This window comes from Rhinatrema bivittatum, chromosome 3, assembly GCF_901001135.1.
Source record: "Rhinatrema bivittatum chromosome 3, aRhiBiv1.1, whole genome shotgun sequence".
NCBI classification, from domain to species: Eukaryota; Metazoa; Chordata; class Amphibia; order Gymnophiona; family Rhinatrematidae; genus Rhinatrema; species Rhinatrema bivittatum.
Genome location: NC_042617.1, coordinates 268,576,790 through 268,600,037, shown reverse-complemented (window position 1 = coordinate 268,600,037; position 23,248 = coordinate 268,576,790). Strand labels below are relative to the sequence as shown.

Below are 23,248 nucleotides of genomic sequence, written 5' to 3'. Positions count from 1 at the left end.
GAAGTAGTCCCATGGGCACGAGCTCACATGAGACCCCTACAACGCTCACTACTATCACGCTGGAATCAACTATCCCAGAACTACACCGTACGGCTTCAGTTCCTGGACAGAGTTCGGGCCCAACTACGATGGTGGCTACAAGAAGCCCACCTGAGCCAGGCAATAAGACTGTCCTCCCCAACCTGGATCCTACTTACCACGGATGCCAGCCTACGAGGATGGGGAGCACACTGCCAGGAGCTAACCGCCCAAAGGCAATGAAACGAAGAAGAGTCGGGATGGAATATCAATTGCCTAGAAGCCCGGGCAGTCAGACTAGCCTGCCTAAGGTTTGGTCACAGACTCCAAGACAAAGCGGTCAGAGTAATGTCTGACAACGCAACAACAGTGGCCTACATCAACCGTCAGGGAGGAACCAGAAGCCAACAGGTGTCTCTGGAAATAGACCCCCTAATTTCATGGGTGGAAGTGAATCTTCGAGATCTCAGCCGTCCACAATGCTGGCAAAGACTGTCGCAGCGGACTACCTCAGCAGAGAAAGTCTAGATCCAGGAGAATGGAAACTGTCAACCACAGCATTCCAATTGATAGTAAACCGTTGGGGAACACCAACCATGGACCCCCTGGCAAACCAGTCCAACGCCCAGGTACCCAGTTTCTTCAGCCACAGGCGGGAACCCCAGTCCCAGGGAATCGATGCCCTGGTACAGACCTGGCCACAGGAGACTTATACGCCTTCCCGCCATGGTCCCTATTGGGCGCGATCATCCACAAGATAGAACACCACAGGGGGCCAGTACTTCTAGTGGCCCCAGACTGGCCAAGAAGATCGTGGTATGCAGACATGCGAAGACTGCTGGCAGGGAATCCCCTGCCGCTATCTCCACACAGAGACCTGCTCCAACAGGGACCGATACTCCAAGAGGGTCCAGCTTGATTCTCTTTTCAGTTTGGCCATTGAGAGGGCTCGCCTAAGGAGGAGAGGATACTCGGGGGCAGTAATTGATACCCTACTCCGAGCACGCAAGTTCTCCACATCCCTAACATACATAAGGATTTGGAGAGTATTCGAATCCTGGTGTGAGAACCACAACATCATACAGACATCAGTCAGAATTCCTGCGATTTTGGAATTCCTACAGAACAGGCTACAGAAGGGATTGTCCCTCAACTTCATCCAGGTACAGGTGGCTGCCTTGTCATGCTACAGAGCCAAGAGCGAGTGTGGCAGCATAGCCTCTCACTCGGATGTCTCCCGCTTCCTGAAAGGAGTCAAGCACATCCGACCACCCCTAAAGTGGCCGGTGCCTCTTTGGAACCTTAACCTGGTCCTAGATTTCCTAGCAGGAACCTCCTTCAGACCTCTTTGCGGCCTGTCTCTGACTATTAACATTGAATACAGCCTTCCTGCTGGCAGTCTGTTCAGCCTGTCGTATATCCGAGCTACAAGCACTGTCCTGCTGAGAGCCGTTCCTCAGACTCACCCCAGGAACCATCCAGTTACACACAGTTCCGTTGTTCCTCCCGAAAGTGGTGTCTCACTTCCATCTCAACCAAACCATCTCGCTACCATTGCCAGATGAGCATAAGAATTCGGAAGAGGTTCGAAGTCTACGCCATCTCAATGTCGGCAGACTCCTAATCAGATACCGGAAAGGTCGGAATCCGTACGAAGGACGGACCATCTATTCGTCCTTCACAGCGTGAAGAAGCAGGGGGAAGCGGCCTCGCGAGCAACCATAGCCCGCTGGATCAAAGAAGTCATCAAGGCGGCCTATGTGGAAGCAGGCAAGCCACCGCCTTTATGAGTCAAGGCCCAATCTACTAGAGCCCAGGCAGTGTCCTGGGCGGAAACCAAGATGCTGTCACCCGCCGAGATCTGCAGGGCAGCGACATGGTCCTCCATCCACACCGTCTCTAGGTTTTACTGCCTGGATGTTCAGGCTTGGGAGGACACAGCATTTGCAAGGGCAGTACTAAGTGGGTCACGAGCAGCCCCCCACCCGGTTCGGGAGTAGCTTTTATACATCCCATTGGTCCTGAGTCCATCTGCTACACATTAGGAAATGGAGAAATTACTTACCTGATAATTTTGTTTTCCTTAGTGTAGACAGGTGGACTCAGCATCCCACCCATGGCTGCTGTTACTCATGGAATTCTCGGGGGACATCCCCGGGAGCGAGTGATTCAAGGATAAGCCATGCTTTCTTTCATCTAGGACACCCATCCTACCATGTGTTGTTGTTCCTCGGTTGAGGGCACTGGCGATCTCCAGCTATAGCCAGTTCAACCAGTTCAAATTAATCAAGTTATTCAAGTTATTCAGTCATACATATATCCACAATGCTTTTCGAGGAGAATAAGTTTTAAGGTTTAAGGTTTATTGTCATTTATATACCGTTGTCTCAGCGTAGCCTTCACAGCGGTTAACATTTCAATAAATATAAAGTAAGGAAATTACAATAAATTATAAAAAGAATAAAACAGCTAAAAATTAAGAGGGAAATTACAAAAAACGTTAGCTGTTAAAAGATATACATTATAAAACCATAAGTATTAAACCAATAAAATACTAAAAGCATAAATATACACTTCCAGCATTATTTAAAGGTTAAAATAAAACCAACTGTAAGTATTAAACTTAAATGCATGTCTATTTCTCGTTTTTGGTATAAGCGCATTAAACAGCCATGTTTTAAGTTCTGCTTTAAATTTATTTTTTCCTGTTGCATCCTTAATTGAATTGGAAGCATGTTCCACAGTTTTGATCCTGCAATTGACAGAGCCCTCTCTCTGACTTGACTGAGATGTGCTGATTTGATTGTGGGGATTGATAAGAGTCCTTTATTGGCTGATCTCAAGTTTCTTTGTGGGGCGTGCAGTCGCAGCGCAGCATTCAGCCATTCTGTCCTTTCTCCATAGATTATGTTGTATATTATGCATGCAGCTTTGTAAAGTATTCTGGAATTTATTGGTAGCCAATGTAATGCTATCAATGTTGGTAATGTGATCAAACTTCTTTCCTGTCGGGATTCGAGCTGCAGTATTCTGAAATACCTGTAAAGGTCTAATAGTGGACTGAGGTAGACCAAGCAGCAAAGCGTTACAATAGTCTAAATTGGCAACAGTAAGGCCTGAAGGACAGATCTAAAATCAGGAGGTTCCAATAATGGTTTCAGTCTTCTTAAGGTTAATAATTTAAAGTATCCATCTCTTAACTTTGAACTGAATATGAAAAAACATATTGCGACCGAGTCGACTATCGCTTCAAGATCTCTGGCGAATGGTGAAGGCACCAAATTTGTGTTCTCAAGCTTAAATGCTGGAATATTAGATTGTGAATATTTTCTTTCTAATAATATTATTTCAGTTTTCTCTGTATTCAGGATTAGTTTCATTGCTAATAATTTTTTATAGCATCCAGATAAATAGTTATTAGTTTATAAGTGAAATCAAAATAATTTTCTATAGGGACTAAAAACTGAATATCAGCTGCGTAAACATAAAATTTCAGACCTAATCCTGTGTGAAAATGAGAGATCGGTAACAAATATTAAAAAGGGTTGCTGAAAGTGTTGATCCCTGGGGTACACCTGTTTGGAGTGGAATTTTTTTGGATAAAGAATTCTTTATTTTAACTTGAAAAGAACGGTTATTGGAAATGAGGGAAACCATTTTAAGACATTTATCTGTAATTCCTATTTCTTGTAAACGGGTAATTAAAATATCATTTATACGCAGATGATGTCCAGATTGTCATTCCCATCAAAGAATCCTACACAAAAACTCTAGAATTCTGGGAAAATTGCCTTCTAAAAATCGACTGCCGCCTCTCCAGTCTAAACCTAATCCTAAATTCTTCAAAAAGCGAACTCCTAATTTCCCCTGAAAACAGTAACTTCTCCACAAATCCACCAACCAGCTTTCAAACATCACAAGTAAGAGACCTAGGAGCTATCATTGATAACCGGCTAAACCTAAAATCATTTATTAGTCAAACTACCAAGGACTGCTTTCATAAACTTCATGTCTTAAAAAGAATAAAACCACTTTTCCACTCTCACGACTACAGAACAGTCCTGCAATCAATAATCTTCTCCAAGTTAGATTATTGCAGCTCTATTCTATTAGGTCTCCCGTCATCTCACACTAAACCCCTTCAGATGGTTCAAAACACGGCAGCCAGAATATTGACAAACACAAGAAGAAGAGACCACATATCTCCTATCCTCAAAGACCTACACTGGTTGCCAATTCACTATAGAATCTTATATAAGTCCATTACCACTATCTACAAAGCTATCCATCAATTCTCTCCGCTTAACCTACAAATCCCATTCAAAAAATATACCTCCGCCAGACCCATCAGAGAGTCCTACAGACCACACTCCAAAACCTCTCAGCACATAACCTTCAGAGACAGGGCTTTCTCCACTGCAGGACCTACACTATGGAACTCCATCCCACCAGATTTGAGACAGGAACCCTGCCTTCCAACATTTAGGAAAAGACCCAAAACGTGGTTATTTATGAAAGCCTTTCCAGACTCCAACTGAACCTTAATTCACCTTTAAACGACGCGCAGATTTTAACTTAACATGGTAATCAATAACTTTGCAAATACCATAACTTTGCAAACACCATTAATTGGCAAGTTTGTTCTCTCTGTTAAATTACTATCGCCTTTTCACTGCTCCAAGTTGTGTTATTTCCCTGTTTTATTGTAACTGCAACTTTTTCTTTCAGCACCTGTTAATGTTCTTATTATATCCCCTTGTTAATTGTAAACCGGCATGATGTGATTCCCATCGCGAATGCCGGCATAGAAAAACTCAAAATAAATAAATAAATAAATCATGATGGATGGTATTGAAGGCCGCGGATAAATCTAAAAGAATTAAAAAAAAAAAAAAAAAAGCTTTTACCTGTATCAAAGCCTCTTAAAACTGTCAGTCAATGAAAGTAAGAGTTTTCGTGTTGTTCTTCCTAAAACCAAATTGACTAGAAAATAAAATATCATTTGACTCTAAAAAGTGATCAAGTTGAATTTGAGCTACTTTTTCTAAAATTTTAGCAATAAAAGATAAATTGGAGATAGGTCTAAAATTACTTAATTGAGTGTTGTCCAAATTGGGTTTTTTTAAGAATAGGTTTAATAGCGTTTTTCAAAACCTCAGGAATGATACCTTCCATCAGTGATAAATTAACTGTGTTAGCAATAATTGGTGAAATTATGTCAGCGATAGGTTTGAGTGTTTTTACTGGAATGAAGTCCATTGGATGTCTTGCTGGGTTCATCTTTTTTATGAGAGATTCTATTTCAAGTGCAGAAGTAGGTTCAAACTCACCCCAGTTTATATCAGTTTTATTGGGCATCTTAATTTCTTGATTAGGCTTTAGGGTAATTTTAGAATTTAATGAATCAATTTTATTTTTAAAAAATAAGGCCTATTTCATTAGTTTTTTCTTCTGATAAATCGACATCTTTTTCACATGAATTTTTTGTTAAGTTCTTTACAATAGAGAATAGAATCCTGGGATTATGAAGAAATTTTTCAATTTTATTTTTGAACAATTCTTTTTTTGCTTTGTCTATCGCTTTTTTGTAGTGATTTTGTGCCGAACGATATCTGCCTAGGGAATTAGGATTTTTATTTTTTCTCCATTCTATTTCCAGTTTTTTTTAATTGGTTTTTTTCTTTTTTAAATCATTGTTATACCATAGGTTTTGTCTAGTTTTGACATTAATATTTTTAGATCTAGTAGGACAGTTTTGCTGCTATGGATTGGGTTTCATTTTCCCAAGATGAAATAGCTTCAGTGGTGTTGTCTAACTTAATTCTATCTGCTAAATTTTGAAATTCATATTGTAAATCTTTGATGTTTGGTTGAAGTTGAAAAGTTATTTATCCCAGGACAAGCAGGATGCTAGTCCTCACATATGGGTGACATCAGTAATGGAGCCCTATGTACGGAAAACTTCTGTAAAAGTTTCTATGAAACTTTTGACTGGCACCAGAGTGCCTACTGAGCATGCCCAGCATGCTATGATATTCCCTGCCACAGGGGTCTCCCTTTAGTCTTCTTTTTTCCGCGAAGCAGTTAGCCTCGCGGATATTAGGAGTCCTGTGGGATTCTCCACAACTTTTTCCTCACGGAAAACTCTAAAAACTTCAACCGCAAAGGGTCTCCCTTAGTTTAGACATCGCAGTAAGTTTTTACCGATTACGCGGTTCCGTTCCGCCACAAATTTTTTACCTGAGTCATAGGCCGTCGACGGCTGTCCGGCTACAGAATGGCTACAGTTTTTAAAAAATGCCCAAAATGCACAAGGAATATGTCCATCACAGACCCTCACCAGGACTGTGTCCTCTGCCTTGGTGAAGGGCATGACGTGAAGAATTGTCCCTTATGTGCCACGATGACCTCGAAAGGTCGACGTCTGCGGCTCGACAAAATGGACCAGTTATTCAAAATACAACTGGTTACTGCTCCATCTACTTCCACACAATCGTCTCCGGCTGGGTCGATTAGGAAAGTCGTCCTGAAAAAACGTCATTCAGGTGAGTCGGGAGACGCTCCTTTTTCCTCCCCCTCGCCATCGTCCAAGGCGTCAACATCGGGCAGTGAGAAAGCCCGAGAAAAAGACAAACATCGCCATCGGCATCGTAGGCCTCATACGGCATCCGCTACACCGATACCCGGCGAGCCATCGACGGAAGACGGGGCACCGGTTAAGAAACCCCGGCTCCAGAGTACGGCTTCCGAACCATCGACAAGGCGATCCTCGCCGATTCCGGCGGAAGGAACCGTGCCTCCTCAGGGCTCTGAGGATGTGCTGATGTCGCCACCACCGCCTCCCCCCAAGGGTGCTCTGTTCACACCATCCATGCGGGCGGAACTTGACGTTTATATACGCCAAGCGGTCAAGGATGCCTTCGTCGAAGCGATGCCACGACCTGCTACACCGGTTCTGCCATCGACACCGATCGCAATAAGATCGCCGATTCCATCGCCAGTACCCTCGATGCCGATGCCGAGGAAATCACCGCAATCATCGATAACGCCAGTTCCAGCACTGATGCAGTCTAAGCGGCAACCAGCGATGCCGTCCATGCCGATGCCTCACATTCCATCGATTCCAATGCGGCCACCGACCCCGATGGCACAATCGATGCCACCTCATGATTCGTCCATATTTCAGCCTTTGATGGACAGATTGGACACACTTATCCATGCCTTCTCCTCTCCACCACAAGATCTTGGTTCTGGTCAATATCAGGAACCAATGCCAGGTCCATCAGGTGTCATACCACCCATCAGACCACAAACACCAGTCTCTGAGATCCCATCTAAGCCTCCTAGGCCAACAGGGCATCCTCTGGACACTAGTGACTCAGAATTTTCATCTGAAGAGGATATCCTCTCTGAGCCATCACCACCAGAGGACAGGAGAAAATCACCACCGGAGGATCTTTCATTTTCAAATTTTATAAAGGAAATGTCTGAAACAATCCCTTTCTCCCTCCTCTCAGAGATAGACAGCAGACAAAAAACCTTGGAGGTACTTCAATTTGTAGATCCTCCTAAGGAAATTCTTGCCATTCCAGTTCACGAGGTCTTACAAGAATTGATGTACAGGATGTGGGAGCACCCTGGGTCTGTGGCGGCAGTCAACAAGCGTGCTGATGCCACTTATCTGGTTCAGCCCATCCCAGGGTTTCAGAAAACTCAGCTACCACATCAATCAGTGGTGGTCGAATCGGCCCAGAAGAAGGCCAAGAGGTTGAAACAGCATGCCTCCACACCTCCTGGGAAAGATAACCGGTTCCTAGACAATCTTGGACGGAAAATCTTCCAAGCTGCCATGCTGGTATCCAGAATAAATTCTTACCAGCTTTTCATGAATCAGTACCAGCGAGACCTGTGGAAACAGGTTGAAACACTTTCACACCAATTGCCTGACCAACTTCAAGATGGATTGCTAAGACTCGTGCACAAAGGCCTAGAGGCGGGAAAACACGAGGTAAGGGCCACATATGATTCCTTTGAGACAGCCTCCCGGTTATCAGCGTCAGGAATCACTGGGCCTGGTTGAAATCATTGGAGCTGAGACCAGAGGTACAAGAGCGCTTGGCAGATCTGCCTTGCCTGGGGGAAAACCTCTTTGGTGATAAAGTCAAAGAGGCAGTGGCAACAATCAAGGACCACACTGAGACCCTTAAACAGCTGTCTCAGCTGCCACAAGAGCAACCTTCTCGGAGGCTTCCAAGAAGGGAACCAAGAAAACCATATTATCGCCCTAGGCGATATTATCCTCCAGCAGCCAGACCCAGACAACAGCAACGGCCTACTCAACGGTCACAACCTCGCCAAAGACCTGCTAGGCCTCAGCAGCCTCCACCTGCAGCGTCCACTTCTGGATTTTGAAATCCAACCAGAGAGCAGGAGCCATTCCCAAAATCCTTGTCCACAATTACCCGTAGGAGGCCGAATATCTCATTACCATCAAATTTGGACCTCCATCACGACAGACCAATGGGTACTCTCAATTACAACTCAAGGGTACCGCTTGGATTTCCTCACTGTACCAAACGAAAATCCTCCTATCCCATCTTGGACAGTGTCTCATCACTCCACAATTCTACAAACAGAATTATCCACCCTTCTGACTGCCAGGGCCATAGAAAGAGTTCCCAGGCCTCAGTGGGGCAGAGGATTCTACTCCCGATATGTCCTCATTCCAAAGAAAACCGGGGGCCTACGTCCCATCCTGGATCTCAGAAATCTCAACAAATTTCTCAAAAAAGAAAAATTCAGGATGGTATCATTAGGCACCATGCTACCTCTTCTTCAAAAAGGAGATTGGCTCTGCTCTCTGGATCTTCAAGATGCTTACGCTTACATTCCCATTTTTCCTCCTCATCGACAGTACCTGCGATTTCTGGTGGAAGGTCAACACTTCCAATACCGGGTACTGCCTTTCGGCCTAGCCTCAGCACCTCGAGTGTTCACAAAGTGTCTTGCAGTAGCGGTGGCACATCTTCACAAGCAAAGAGTACATGTGTTTCCTTACTTGGACGATTGGCTCATCAGTAGTCAAACACAAAGCGGAGCTCTCTTTTCTCTCCATCTCACAATAAAGTTGCTTCACTCCTTGGGGTTTCTCATCAACTACGAGAAATCCCATCTCATACCATCTCACCAGTTGCAGTTCATAGGTGCAGATCTCAATACCATCACAGCGAAAGCCTTTCTTCCAAGAGACCGTGCTCAAGCGCTCGTTCTCCTAGCGCACTCTGTTCGCAATCAGTCTCGAGTTACAGCTCATCAGTGCCTCACCCTACTCGGACACATGGCCTCAACGGTTCATGTCACTCCCATGGCCAGGCTCACCATGCGCCTAACACAATGGACACTCAAATCTCAATGGATTCAAGCCATTCAACCATTGTCCACGCCCATTCATATAACACAAGATCTAAGATCTTCTCTTCTTTGGTGGACATCCACAATCAACTTGCTAAAAGGCCTACCTTTCCAGCAACCAGTTCCACAAGTGACTTTAACTACAGATGCGTCCACCTTAGGGTGGGGAGCGCACATTGCTCACCTAAAGACACAAGGCACATGGACAAAGCAAGAAGCCTCCTTTCAAATAAACTTTCTGGAGCTTCGAGCTATACGCTATGCTCTACATGCGTTCAAGGACTGCCTTTCACACAAAACTGTTCTGATCCAAACGGACAACACAGTAGCCATGTGGTACATCAACAAACAAGGGGGCACAGGGTCGTACCTCCTTTGTCAGGAAGCAGCTCAAATTTGGGACTGGGCCCTAGCACACTCAATTCTGTTACGGGCCACCTACCTAGCAGGCATCCACAACACAGTAGCGGATCGCCTCAGCCGTCACTTCCAACCACACGAGTGGTCTCTCGACCCAACGATAGCAACCAAGATATTTCAACGCTGGGGTCAACCAACAATAGATCTCTTTGCGTCCCATCTGAACTACAAAGTGAACAATTACTGCTCTCTCCTCTGGCAGCAGAACAGCCTACCAAGGGACGCCTTTGCTCGCCATTGGAGTTCAGGCCTGTGATACGCGTATCCACCGATACCACTCATAACCAAAACACTAGTGAAGCTACAACAGGACAAGGGGACTATGATACTCATAGCCCCATATTGGCCTCGACAAGTATGGTTCCCCACACTGCTAGATCTCTCAGTCAGGGATCCAATTCGCCTGGGAGTAGCTCCCAATCTCATAACTCAGGAACAGGGCCAGTTGCGCCATCCCAACCTTCTGTCCCTGACAGCATGGATGTTGAAAGCTTGATCTTACAACCACTCAACCTTCCAACCACTATATCTCAAGTGCTGATAGCTTCACGTAAACCTTCCACTAGAAAGAATTATTCCTACAAATGGAAACGGTTTACTCTGTGGTGCATTAACAAGGATTTAGATCCTTTCACTTGCCCCACTACCTCGCTACTAGATTACCTTTACCATCTCTCAGACTCTGGTCTTAAGACATCATCCGTAAGAGTACACTTAAGTGCAATCTCAGCTTACCATAACAAACTGGGAGATGCACCCATTTCTACACAGCCTCTCATGAGTCGATTCATGAGAGGCCTCACTCACATTAAACCTCCAGTTCATTCCCCGAGCATACAATGGGATCTGAAAGTAGTATTAACTAGGCTTATGCGTTCTCCATTTGAACCCATAAATACCTGTGACCTTAAATACCTTACTTGGAAAACGGTATTTCTCATAGCCATTACTTCAGCTAGGCGGGTCAGCGAACTACAAGCGCTAGTCACATACGAACCTTTTACGAAGTTCCTACATGACAGGGTAGTCCTCCGTACACATCCAAAATTCCTTCCTAAAGTTGTTACGGAATTTCACTTGAACCAATCCATAGTTTTACCAACATTCTTTCCTAGGCCTCATTCCCATCAGGGTGAAAGAGCCTTACACACTTTGGACTGCAAGCGTGCATTATCCTTCTATTTAAACCGCACAACAGCCCAAAGGAAATCCAGTCAGCTGTTTGTATCCTATGATCCAAACAAACCAGGTAAAGCAGTGGGTAAGCATACTCTGTCAAACTGGCTAGCAGACTGCATACAATTTTGTTATGAAAAAGCAGGCCTTACTCTTCAAGGGCGAGTAAAGGCACACTCAGTGAGAACAATGTCAACTTCAGTAGCTCACCTTCGCTCTGTACCTATTCTGGACATTTGTAAAGCAGCAACATGGAGTTCTCTTCACACTTTTGCAGCTCACTACTGTTTAGACAAAGAAGGAAGACAAGATTCAGCCTATGGACAATCCGTCTTAAAGAACTTGTTTCCAGTATAATCCCAACTCCTTCTACATCCAACCTGCTGTGATCTTCGGCTGATTCATTCCATCAACAATTCTTCACTGTTGCTACATGGCAAAATGACTCAGCCTCTAGCTTGCTAATCACCCATATGTGAGGACTAGCATCCTGCTTGTCCTGGGATAAAGCAAAATTGCTTACCTAGTAATAGGTGTTATCCCAGGACAGCAGGATGTAGTCCTCACGAAACCCACCCGCCACCCCGCGGAGTTGGGTCCGATACGTTTTATTATTTTATTTTTGGCTAACGCTATTGCTACAAACCAAGACTAAAGGGAGACCCCTGTGGCAGGGAATATCATAGCATGCTGGGCATGCTCAGTAGGCACTCTGGTGCCAGTCAAAAGTTTCATAGAAACTTTTACAGAAGTTTTCCGTACATAGGGCTCCATTACTGATGTCACCCATATGTGAGGACTACATCCTGCTGTCCTGGGATAACACCTATTACAAGGTAAGCAATTTTGCTTAATTTAGATTCTTCATGCATGGGGTTTATTGGGATATTGAATTCTGCTTTAGCCGAAATTAAATAGTGATCGGACCACGGTACTTGGGTTGTGTTAATATTAATCTTTTAACAAAGTTTAAATTACTAAAAATTAAATCTGATGAGTGACCAGCTCTATGAGTGGTAGAGTTGGACGCGAGTTCATATCCAAGCGCTGATAATGACTCCTGTAATGTAAAGTAAGTGGTATCTAGAGGGGAGTCGTCCATATGTAAATTAAAATCCCCTAAAATGAGTGAGGGTTTGTCAGGGTTAAGAGATAAAGTTAGATATTCTATAAGGGGAGAGATTATGATCTAAAAGGCCAGGTGGGCGATACAACAGACAAATTTGCATTTAATCAGATTCGAACATTGATATTTCATAAGATTGTGAAATATCCACAGGAATATTTTTAAATTTAAACATTTTCTTTGATATCAACATGATTCCACCTCCTCTTCGATGTGACTGCGTTTTAGAGGTGTCATAATTATTTACTAATTGATTTAGCAAGACATTACTGAAGACAATACTGAAGAGCTGCACTTCCTGCAGGGGTATATTTACTAGGGCAGACATCAGATTGAAATCTGATCGGTCTCCAACTGCTAGCAGGAGTACACTATACCCATTGGTCCTGAGTCCATCTGTCTGCACTAAGGAAAACAAAATTATCAGGTAAGTATTTTCTCCAATTAATATGTTCCTTACTTGCAATTTAGTGACTTCTATCTTATAATTGTTTTCTGAAACTAATATTTGGATAGCATCATAAAATATTTCCTCTGTTTTGGAAATTGTGCATTGTTCTCGTCTTGGCTGAGCTAAATGTACAGAGACAGTTTGAGTGCTCCTTTTTGAATCTTATCACAAGAATATGCTACTAATTGGGAGTCCTTTATGGCGGGGGTCTTAATGACTATCCTCTCAGTTTTCAGGGTTACCAAGCAATGCAAATTAGCTTTGTCCTTAAATTGTAGGCAATATATCTAATGAATATTCATTGTACATTTCCTGAAAGCCAGAACTCTTTCATCTCTACAATACCAGAGCTGAGGACTTTTGTTGTGATGCAGTTATTAGAGATATGCACACAAATAATTTTCGGTTTATTTTGGTTTTTGGAACATTTTGTGTCTGAAATTCAATGTTTTTTTTATTTGTATTTTTTTGGCAACTTGCATGAATAAATTGCAATTATTGCATGCAATTTGTAGTTTAAGCATGCAAGTTACAAACATTTTTTAAATGTCTGGTTTCGGTTTGGTTTCTTCTTAATGGACCAAAAATACGCATTTGTTGCATTTTACTCATTCGTTTCAAATGAATGCACTATATAGGTCTCTAGGATGCTGTCTTTGGAGAACAATAATTAATCTGGTAAATAAAATCACTGTATTTTGGCTCTTCATAGCAGGTAGCCTTAGTTGTCTTCAATTGTTTAGTTCACTTCAGATAGGATGACTAGGTAAACATTGTTAAAGCTGCCAAAGAGACCATTCTAACAAAATGTAATTAAGCTATTAAACAAAATCTGAATTTTTATTTACCTTATGTACTGTGCTTTTGAGAAGTATAATATAGGGGAATATGTGCGATATAGAATTTGATATATCCAAAACTATTTCAAGAATACTTGATCTTTCTTTCCTTTAAATTATAGCAGCAACAGGCCGAAAACATATAAATATACATTTTTAAAGAATTAATAGCATGGTATGTATTTTTATCCAGACATAGTTTGAAATAACAGCTTACTTTTTCATTTTTAGTGTAACTTGTGACCATGACGACTGAGGCTGACCCAAGCATTGAAGTCAAGGAGTCTGAGAAGATTGAGGAGCAAACTGCGCAGTTGCCAGTTGAAACAGAAACCAAGGCAAACTCTGATGAACCAAAGTACAATCCAGATCAAAATTCTGAACAAACACCAGGTTCCCCCTCCCTGCCCATCCAAAGTAGCCCTGGTAAACAGAAAAAGGAAAAAGATTCATCTGAAAGCAAGGGGATTTCTCGCTTTATACCTCCATGGCTTAAAAAGCAAAAATCGCAGAGCCAGATGGACCTCAAAGATAATGGTGAAAAAAAGGAGCAGCTTAAGGATATTGATAAAGCAGAAGTAGAAGAACTGGAGCAGCCAAAAGAGGATATGATGAAGACTGAGAAAGAGATGGAAAAAATCATTCTCGATGAGAGTGAGGAGGCTGAAATAAATGAAAAAGAAGAGAAACATTCTCATAGCAGTGCAGAAATACAGGTAAGTTTGAGAAGAGAGAAATACTTTAATGTCAATCTTTCTGAAATCACTTTCTGAAGTCTGTTTTTTGCATTAGTATTTTTTGATATTTTTTATAATGCCAAGTATAGTATAAAATTATAAATTCAGTCTGTTATATATGAAACATTGAGAGATTTAATTATATTAAAGGCAATATAAAATATTCTACAGTTCTTTCAACTATCGATTAGTGAAACCTCAGGTTTCTTAATTGTATGGATAGAAATGGTTTCTCCTTTTAGGGAATTACTGAGAACTAGGTGCATTCCAGTAATTTCGTATTAGATGTTTGTTTCAACAATTTTTATTTGCAATACTAAATAACATCCTGCGAGATTTATGCTCTGAGTCTTCTGCAGGGAATAACAATACATATCCTTAATTTTATAATAAAGAAATACAACAAGCCATCAAACTGCTGAGTTCAGTGCGTTGCAAGTAACCCTCCCTGATTTTCCCCCCTCCCTCTCCCAAAACTACTCCTTCCCAGAACAACGGAATGGTGTCATCGCCACCCACAGTTTGCCTACGCAGGATGAAGAAGCGTTTGTATGTAGCTGTTCAACACTGACAATTTCCGATGATGGTGCAGGGAGAACCGAGAGGCCATATCCATTTGTATCATTCGATGGAACTGATTTCGCCACATCCAAAATGATGGAGAGTCTGCCGTAGTCCAGAGTCGAAGAATCGTATGTTTCCCAACCACACTTGCCTTCTTGAGTAGAAGGCGGGGTCCTTGAACCCTAACCTGTAAAGGGGGAATACAATCAAACAGAAACAGTTTGGAGGATAAAGGAAGCGAGACATGAAGTATTCCAGCAAGGTAGACTGCAATACGGCCCCAGAAACATGTAATCAGGGGACAATCCCAAAATAAATGGGATAGAGAACCTAATGCCTGGTGACACTTGACACACAGAGCAGAGTCTGATAGTTTATATAAATATCTGGTATAAGAGGTTACATATGCCCAGCACAAAAATTTAAATAGCATTTCTCTGTAATACATATTTATTGAGGTGGCCGAGATTTGCCTGAAACCAGACTGAAGGACCGAGGGAGTCAAGATGAACACTCCCTCCCTGTTCCAGAATGCCATCAAAACAGAACTGGGATATAGGGAAACAATCCTTTGCAAATTTTTATAGTATTTTGATAATGAGGGAGGCTGTGGATTCTCCAGTAAAATCACGTTATTTATGGCATTGAAGACTCTGGGAGTTCGAGATTCCTGTGATAGAGAGAAAACATAGTGTCGGGCCTGTAAGTAAGAAAAAAGGTGGGATGAGCACAGCCCATAAAGATCTACCAAATCTTGAGATGACAGAATTATCCCCTCCCCATCTAGAATGTGCCCAATCTGTGTTATTCCTTGATCCGTCCATAAGCGGAAGGCTGCCGTGTGCAACCCAGGAGTAAATGCATAGTTACCCCGGAAAGGCAAAAGGTACAAGCAGAGCCTCGGGATGCCCAATTTCTTTGTCCGCTGTGTCCATGCCCACCGCATAGGCTCTAATAAAATATGATGTTGCAAAGATGGGGGAAGGTCTTTTGTAGGGGCCTGCAGGACGTAACATAGATCTAATGGGGAAATGCCCTCTCTGCCTTAAGGTTTTCAAATAGGGATTTACCGATGATCCAATCTTGCAAGAGGCGCAGATTACTGGCTATGTTGTAAAGAGCAATGTCGGAAACTCCCCCACCCCCCTTGTAACCACCTCAGATATTCGTGACTTTTTATCTTTGCACAAAAAGGAATGTAGGGCTTTACTTATGGCTAAAAAGTCATTGGGCTTAAGTCTAAGGGGCAAATTTTGGAGCACATAGAGCCATTTTGGCAAAAGGGCCATATTGGAACAGGTTTACCCGGCCCCCCCAGGGATAGCGATAAATCTTCCCATGCCCGTATTTTATCTTGTGAGAGACGTAAAACTGAGGCAGCATTAAGCCCGTAGAGAAGTGTTAAATTTGTGGATAGTTGAACTCCAAAGTAGCGAATAGTCTCCAGCCCAGTGTAAGGGAAAGGTATCACCCCAACGCTCCTTAAGAGCGTCTGGGAAGGCCAAAGCTTCAGATTTATCCCGATTTAAGCGAAGACCAGAGAAGGCTCCGTACTCCTGAAAAACTAATAGTAAATGTGATAGGGAGCGCTGAGGGTCTGTCAGGAGTACTAAGATATCGTCTGCAAAAGCCGCATATTTGAAAATTGTGGCGCAAAAATTAATCCCTCTTATCGAATTAGTAGCCTGGATCAAAAGCAGGAGAGGCTCCAGAGTTAAAATAAAAATCTAAGGGAAGAGGGGCACCCCTGTCTAGTTCCTCTGTAAATTGGGAAAGGGCTAGAGTGGGCTCCGTTCGCGGCAATAACAGCCATAGGGCGCTTGTATAACAGTTGTATGGCATCATAGAACAACCCCTCCATACCCCATATCTCTCAGGCAATGGAATAGGTATTCCCACTCAACCCTGTCAAAAGCTTTTTTCATGTCAAAGCTGACCACTAAGTAGGGTTCTTCAGCTCTCCCGCATAGTACCATTGCATTGAGCACCTTACGGATGTTGGTTAACGCGTAGCGCTTACGGACAAAGCCAACTTACCCTGGGGCAGTTAGAGAAGGCAAAATGACAGCCAGTCAGTCTGCCAATATTTTTGCGAGCAATCTTTGGTCAAAATTTAGAAGGGAGATAGGACGATAAGAGGCGGGAGATAGAGGGTCCTTCCCTGGCTTGGGAATAAGTGTTTTCACATAGATAAGCAACTGAATTAGCCATGCTGTCTGGGTACGTCTTCCGTGCCACTAGGTGGCGGAGCTCAGCAAACAAAGCACTACTAACAATCCCTTCAGTAAAGTCAGCAAAATTAACCCAAGTGAGAGAAAGGGCTTTATCATTGGCTGGGCCCATACTATGGAACACGATGCCCCGAACTCAGATTACAGAATAATCTCAAAACTTTTAAGAAAAATCTAAAAACATGGCTCTTTATAAAAGCCTTCACTAAAGAGTGTGGAGGGTAGAGAATGAAAGTAAAGGGTAATGCAGATGAGAATGGATTTACTCAATCCTACATTTAAGAAGTAATATTTCAAAGCAATAGTAACTCAATAATATACCTGGACTTGACCAACATTACTCAAATAATGATTTTATTTATGAAATTGTAACCGAACTTTATTGGCACCTATTAGAATGTACGATATCCTACATTTACTTACCTTAGTCTATGTGCCTATTTGTAAACCGTTGCGAGGATATATAACTTAGCGATGGTATAGAAAAGTTTTAAAATAAATAAAATAAGTCTAGTAAAGTCGGCTAGGTGCTCCTTCTTGTATCTTCCCGCCTGAGGCTCCTCAGTCTGTTTGTTTTTTTTTTCCGTGTGACTGATCACACGCGGAGCTCTGTCTCTCCAGACTTTTGAGCTGGGAGGTAAAAAAAAAAAAAAGAAAGACTTCATCACCAGAGGAAAAGCTTAAATTCTATCATGCCTTGTCTAGGTTTTAAATTCTGTGCCTGTGGCAAAATCATGTCAGTGACTGATGGCTATCAGTCATGCTACCTCTGCCTAGGGACCTGATCATGATCAGGCAAGTTGCGGGGACTGCGGCCATATGTCCCCAAGTGCACAGCGCCAGCAAGTAGCTTGAATCCAGTAACGTAAGGCATAAGAACATAAGAAAATGCCATACTGGGTCAGACCAAGGGTCCATCAAGCCCAGCATCCTGTTTCCAACAGTGGCCAATCCAGGCCATAAGAACCTGGCAAGTACCCAAAAACGAAGTTTATTCCATGTTACCATTGCTAATGGCAGTGGCTATTCTCTAAGTGAACTTAATAGCAGGTAATGGCATCATAGAACAGCCCCTCCATACCCCATATCTCTCAGGCAATGGAACAGGTATTCCCACTCAACCCTGTCAAAAGCTTTTTTCATGTCGAAGCTGACCACTAAGTAGGGTTCTTCAGTTCTCCCGCTCATATTCCCCTTCAGAGGCCTCTACCAGATCTTCTCCAGACCCAAAGCGCAAGAAGAAGACCCCTCTCATGGAAGGGCCTCTTCTGTGGAGCCCCCCAGGGTAAAACACCTACTGCCGATGCCCCTTAAGGAATCTGTGCACGGTGCGGGAGATGCGTCGAAAGCATCGAGGCCGCTCGCTGTATCGATGCCTTTGCCTCAGCGAAGCAGGGAACGACTTCCATCTTACTTGCGACCGATGCACCTGCAGTACATCGCACCGACACACTGAGGAGAGTGCGTCACAACTGTCGAATCGACGCACCACTGATGCATTCGCACGTCGACGCAGGCTCTCAGAAACCAAAACAGCCGACGCAGCCAAAGAAACATATATCTGGCCTTAAGAGACCTAGGCAGCCATCTCCACTCCTAGTGGTCGATTCCAAATGAGACATATCTGCACCATGTTTCTCGGACAGCCGACCATCCTCTTCGGGGCAGCTTTCGGATCCATCGCCTGGCCTACCACCTCATAGGATTGTATTGCCTCCACCAATCCTGGTTCAGCTGACTAGCCTGTTGATCACTGCAGCTCCTACTACTCCACCACCGGTAGAGACCTTACCTTCCATACCCCCTTTACCTCTGGATTAGCTTCACAAGCTATTACCCAGATAAACATCCTATCGCAATTTTTACAGTCGTTTGAACAACATCCGGCCCCACCTCATAGTCCAGTGGAGACTCCACCTATTCCAGAAGACCTCTCTATCCCTGAACCATCACCGAAGGTCCAGCTACAGAGGCCATCAACACCTTTGGAAGAGTTTGTACTACATCTTCCTCAGATAATTCATCTATGGGTTACCCCTCAGACCCAGCTGATATCCCGCCCGAACCTGCATCTCTGCCTGAAGACCTAATGTATTCACAATTTTTTAGAAAAAGTAGGTCTACGCCTTAATGTAGAGACAAGGAAACTTCACGATCCCCGTCAGGAGATGATGGGCATCTTAAAAATATTCGACACTCCCAGTGAACCCGTAGCACTGCCTCAACACCAAGTGCTGAATTCACTGATGGAGAAAGCTTGGGACACCCCTCTCACTACTCATCAACTTCATGTAAAACAGACATCAAGTTTCGCGTGAGGGACTCCCTCTTTTATTCTACAATTCAGCTAACACATCAATTGGTGGTCGTAGAATCTACAATGCAAAAGGCAAAAAAAGTGTAGGCTGCACTCGAACACACTGCCATCCCGAGATGCAAAATTCCTGTATGACTTTGCGAAGATTCTTTTCAGGAGAGAGCTTTACTTCTGTCAGACCAGGCAAATACTGTCTCTCGTATCCCTTGTATACAAACTTTGAATATTAATTAATCGACAGCCAGAGAAGTTATAGTCATTCTGGGTCACATGGTGGCAGCAGTTCATGTAGTTTTTGTTATGTTTGTGGACCTCTGTGCAGTGGTGTAGTTGACTCAGCTGCCCAGGTGAACCCATGGGGCTTAAACCAACCACCGGCGGTAGTGCCTGGGTGGGATTATCTGGAGCTTCACCTATACCAACCATTGTTCCAGACATTTGACAGGACTTAAGTGTGTTCCAGGGGCAAGGCAAGAGGGGAATGTCCAGGAGTTCTCTTCTGGTCCATAGAGTTTGGCTACCTCATATTGTCATCCTCCACCGTGATCTCCAAGGGTTGCAGTGGAGTTCTTGATGGTCAGGGTAAGACAGCTGGCTTCAAGAGGGAGAAGTAGATTACTTCCCACACTTCATATCCATGATATAATCTCAGCTTGTAGGCCAAACTCCCCACTTGGCATATCAATGGAAAAGGCCAATGAAATGTGGAGCAAATCTGAGCGAGGGCATGTGGAGCCTTAGATTCTGGGTACCCAGGCAGGCTGGGGTTCAGGTCATTGTTTTTTGTCCATTTGAATCTTAGCACGGATAGCAATTGCTCCAACAGTTGATGAGTTGACTGCCACAAGTCGATTAGTTCTTGACCTTTCAGACTGGCCACAGGGCAGGTTCCAGGAGTGGTTAAAGGGCATGGGTATTCTGGGGTGCTTGCTGTAGACTAAGTAAAAGGGAGAGGATCCAGTGGGTTTATTAACATGATTGTTATGACAGGCCTCTGCCCAGAGGAGAAAGGAAGCCCAGTTCTGGCATTGATGTAGGAACTGGTGAGATCATTTTAAAGATCTAGTCTGCTTGATCAGTCCATTGGTCTGGGGGTGGTAGGCGGACGAGAAATTAGCACGATTCCAAATTTTTTGTGTAGAAACCGCAATTACTGTGTGATAAACTGGATCCTGCAGTCAGAAAGAATGTGGCGAGGAAGCCCATGTAGATGAAAGATGTGTCTAATAAATAATTTGGTTGGCTCAGAAGTGGAGGGCAATCCAGGCAGGGGCACAAAGTGAGCCATTTTAGAAAAACAGTTCACTACTACCCAGATTGGTAGGGTTGCCAGCTGAAGTTGGAAGGTCGGTGATAAAAATTGGAGCAAGCCCACAGGCCAGGCTTGGAAACTCTTGATCACAGAAAAGACTGGGCAAGATTCTACATAACTCTTTATGTCCTTTAGCACGTGGGGCCACCAGTAATAACGGGTAGTCAATTCCAGCATTCTACTGCCACCCCCCCCCCCCCCCCCCCCCGGTGGCCTGCCAGCCATGAGTCGTAGGCCCATTTAAAAAAATGTTTCCACAGTCATCGAGGGTCTATGGTTTTCCCTTGGGGTACCATTACGGCTGTGGTGAGTATGATTTTGTCTGGATTGTTGATATGGCTAGGTGGGTCTGGCAAACTCTTGGAGCGGGATAGTGCATTGGCATGTCTATTCATTTTGGTTGGTTGGTACCTCAGCTCAAAGTCTAAATGGTTAAACAAAAAAAACCCATCAAGCCTGTCTGTGATTCAGATGCTGAGCTCTCAATAAGTATTCTAGACTTTTATAATCCATATATATTTTGATTTGGTGTCAGGCCCCCTCCAGCAGATGGTGCCACTCCTCAGGAGCTAGCTTGATGGTTAATAGCTGTTGAACCCTGATAGTATAATTCCTCTCTGCAGGGAAGAACTTCTTCGAGAAAAATGCACAATTTACCAAAACATCAATACCCCATGTTGGTCACATTGCAAGAGGAGAGCCCTCACTCAAATGAGAAATGGCCTGGTAGGGGCTGACTGGTGAAAGGGATCCTGAGTAAATTATTGTTTTAAACATTGGAAGGCCAGTAGAGCTGCTTTATTTCAGACCTGGGTGTTCGCCCCTTTCCTCATCAGAGCCATGAAGGGAGCAGCCAAGCTGGAATAGACATGAATAAATTGCTGATAGTAGTTTGCGAAACCTAAAAACCTCTGCAGGGCCTTGAGGACTGTTGGTTGGGGCCAGTCCAAGGTGGCCTTTGATTTTTCCAGGACCATGTGTAAACCAGTCTGGAAGATGATGTAGTCCAAAAAAGGCAGCTCAGTTTGCTCGAAGGAGCATTTTTCCAGCTTCACATAAAGTGCTCCCTTATTTGTTGCAAGACCTGTCAAACGTGCACCCGATGTTGGGTGAGTGTCCAAGAAAATACCTGGATATCATCTTAGCTGCCCGAGCGAACCTGTGGAGTCTATACTGACCACGGGCGGAAGTGCCTGGGTGGGTCTGTCTGGAGCTTCACCTATACCAACTGTCATTTATGCAGGTTGAGCCTTTGGTGCGGATGTCTAGCAGGACGTAGGTGGGTCCCAGGGGCAAGGCAAGAGGGGAAGGTCCAGGTCCAAGCAAAGGTGGAGGCAAATGGCAAGCAAGAAGTATAGGGCACTAACCAAAGTCTGGGCTGGAAGCAGAAGGCAGAATCCGAGAGGCGAACCAGGATCTGGGCAGGCGTCAGGCAAACAGTAGTCAGGTCTGTGCTGGGATCAGGTCCAAGAAGTGGCCAGTGGAGTCTGGTGCTGTCTTAAGGTGGGCCAAGCCAGATACCTGGAGCCAGTCCCTTAATGTGTTCTGGAACTCTCATGTACAGACCTTCACACAAGAATTACCGATTAAGAAACAAATAATTTGAACCTGGATTTTGGACTATATTGCTTATTGCTACACCATTGTGGAGGTTCATATTCCCAGTAAGGTCAATGCTCAACAAATTCAAGCATTGCTGCTTCAGTAGCTCATTTGTCCTCTGCCTCTGCTCAAGAAATTTGCAAGATGGCTATATAAACCTCTGTTCGCACTTGTGTCAAACATTACTCTGGAAGAGGATTCTCGTAGTGACAGTAGTTTTGGTCAAGCAGTACTCTACAACCTATTTAATCTTAACTCTCTGTGCATCCTCTCTTTAAAAGAGTTACCTTTACTTCTAGGTCAAGAAAATTCAATAATTCTTCATGCAATCTTCAGCTTGGGAGTCCCCATTTGTGTGGCTGAATTTGTTCCTGCTTGTCCATGGAGAAAGCAAAGTTGCTTACCTGTAACAGATGTTCTTCGTAGACAGCAGTACAAACCTTTTACATAATCCCACGCTCCTCCTCACAAAGTTGAAGCTTAGCATGTGAAAAGACTCGCACATCATGGCTGTGTGGAAACTCCTGCTTACACATAGATCTTTTCCTTCTGAGCTTGGAGAGAGCACTTCCATCTCGATGCCATCTGATGACAGTATTCACTTGTGTGGCTTATTTGTTCTGCTGTCTATGAAGAACACTTCTTACAGGTAGGCAGCTTTGCTTGTTTCCATGAAGAAATTTAAACAGCTATAAAGCATCTACAAATGCTAAGTTGATAGGTGTTATGATATGCTAATTGTTTCCTGTATGCACAAATTCATATTAATTGTGTTTGTGCTAGTTTGTCTTGCCTAAATTGTCTTGCAGACCTTTTCCCAAATTCTCATTTGATAACAGAATTGTATGATGAAATATTGCACACCAATTAACTCATATGCTAACATGCTAGCACTATATGGCAGGGCAAAAGGACCATGTGGGCTAGGGTTTGCCCACTACATTGGCTCCATCGGTCTTCCACATTCCAGAGATGTCTTTGGCATGTGCCAGATGCGAAAACTTGGTTGACATTCCCATGATACTTGCTGTAAGTTTTTTGTAG

At 43.7% G+C, this 23,248-nt stretch overlaps 1 protein-coding gene across 13 annotated transcripts in view; it reads left to right on the top strand.

Moving 5' to 3' along the window:
• The window catches only part of EPB41L2 (erythrocyte membrane protein band 4.1 like 2), a 647,115-nt gene that overhangs the window by 182,217 nt on the left and 441,650 nt on the right, over positions 1–23,248 (top strand). For all 13 annotated transcript variants that reach the window (XM_029594566.1, XM_029594576.1, XM_029594575.1 and 10 more), the window contains one exon: positions 13,673–14,157. In XM_029594566.1, the coding sequence (XP_029450426.1) occupies positions 13,687–14,157 (471 nt within the window). In that variant the 5' untranslated portion in view covers positions 13,673–13,686. The remainder of the gene's footprint in view (positions 1–13,672; positions 14,158–23,248) is intronic.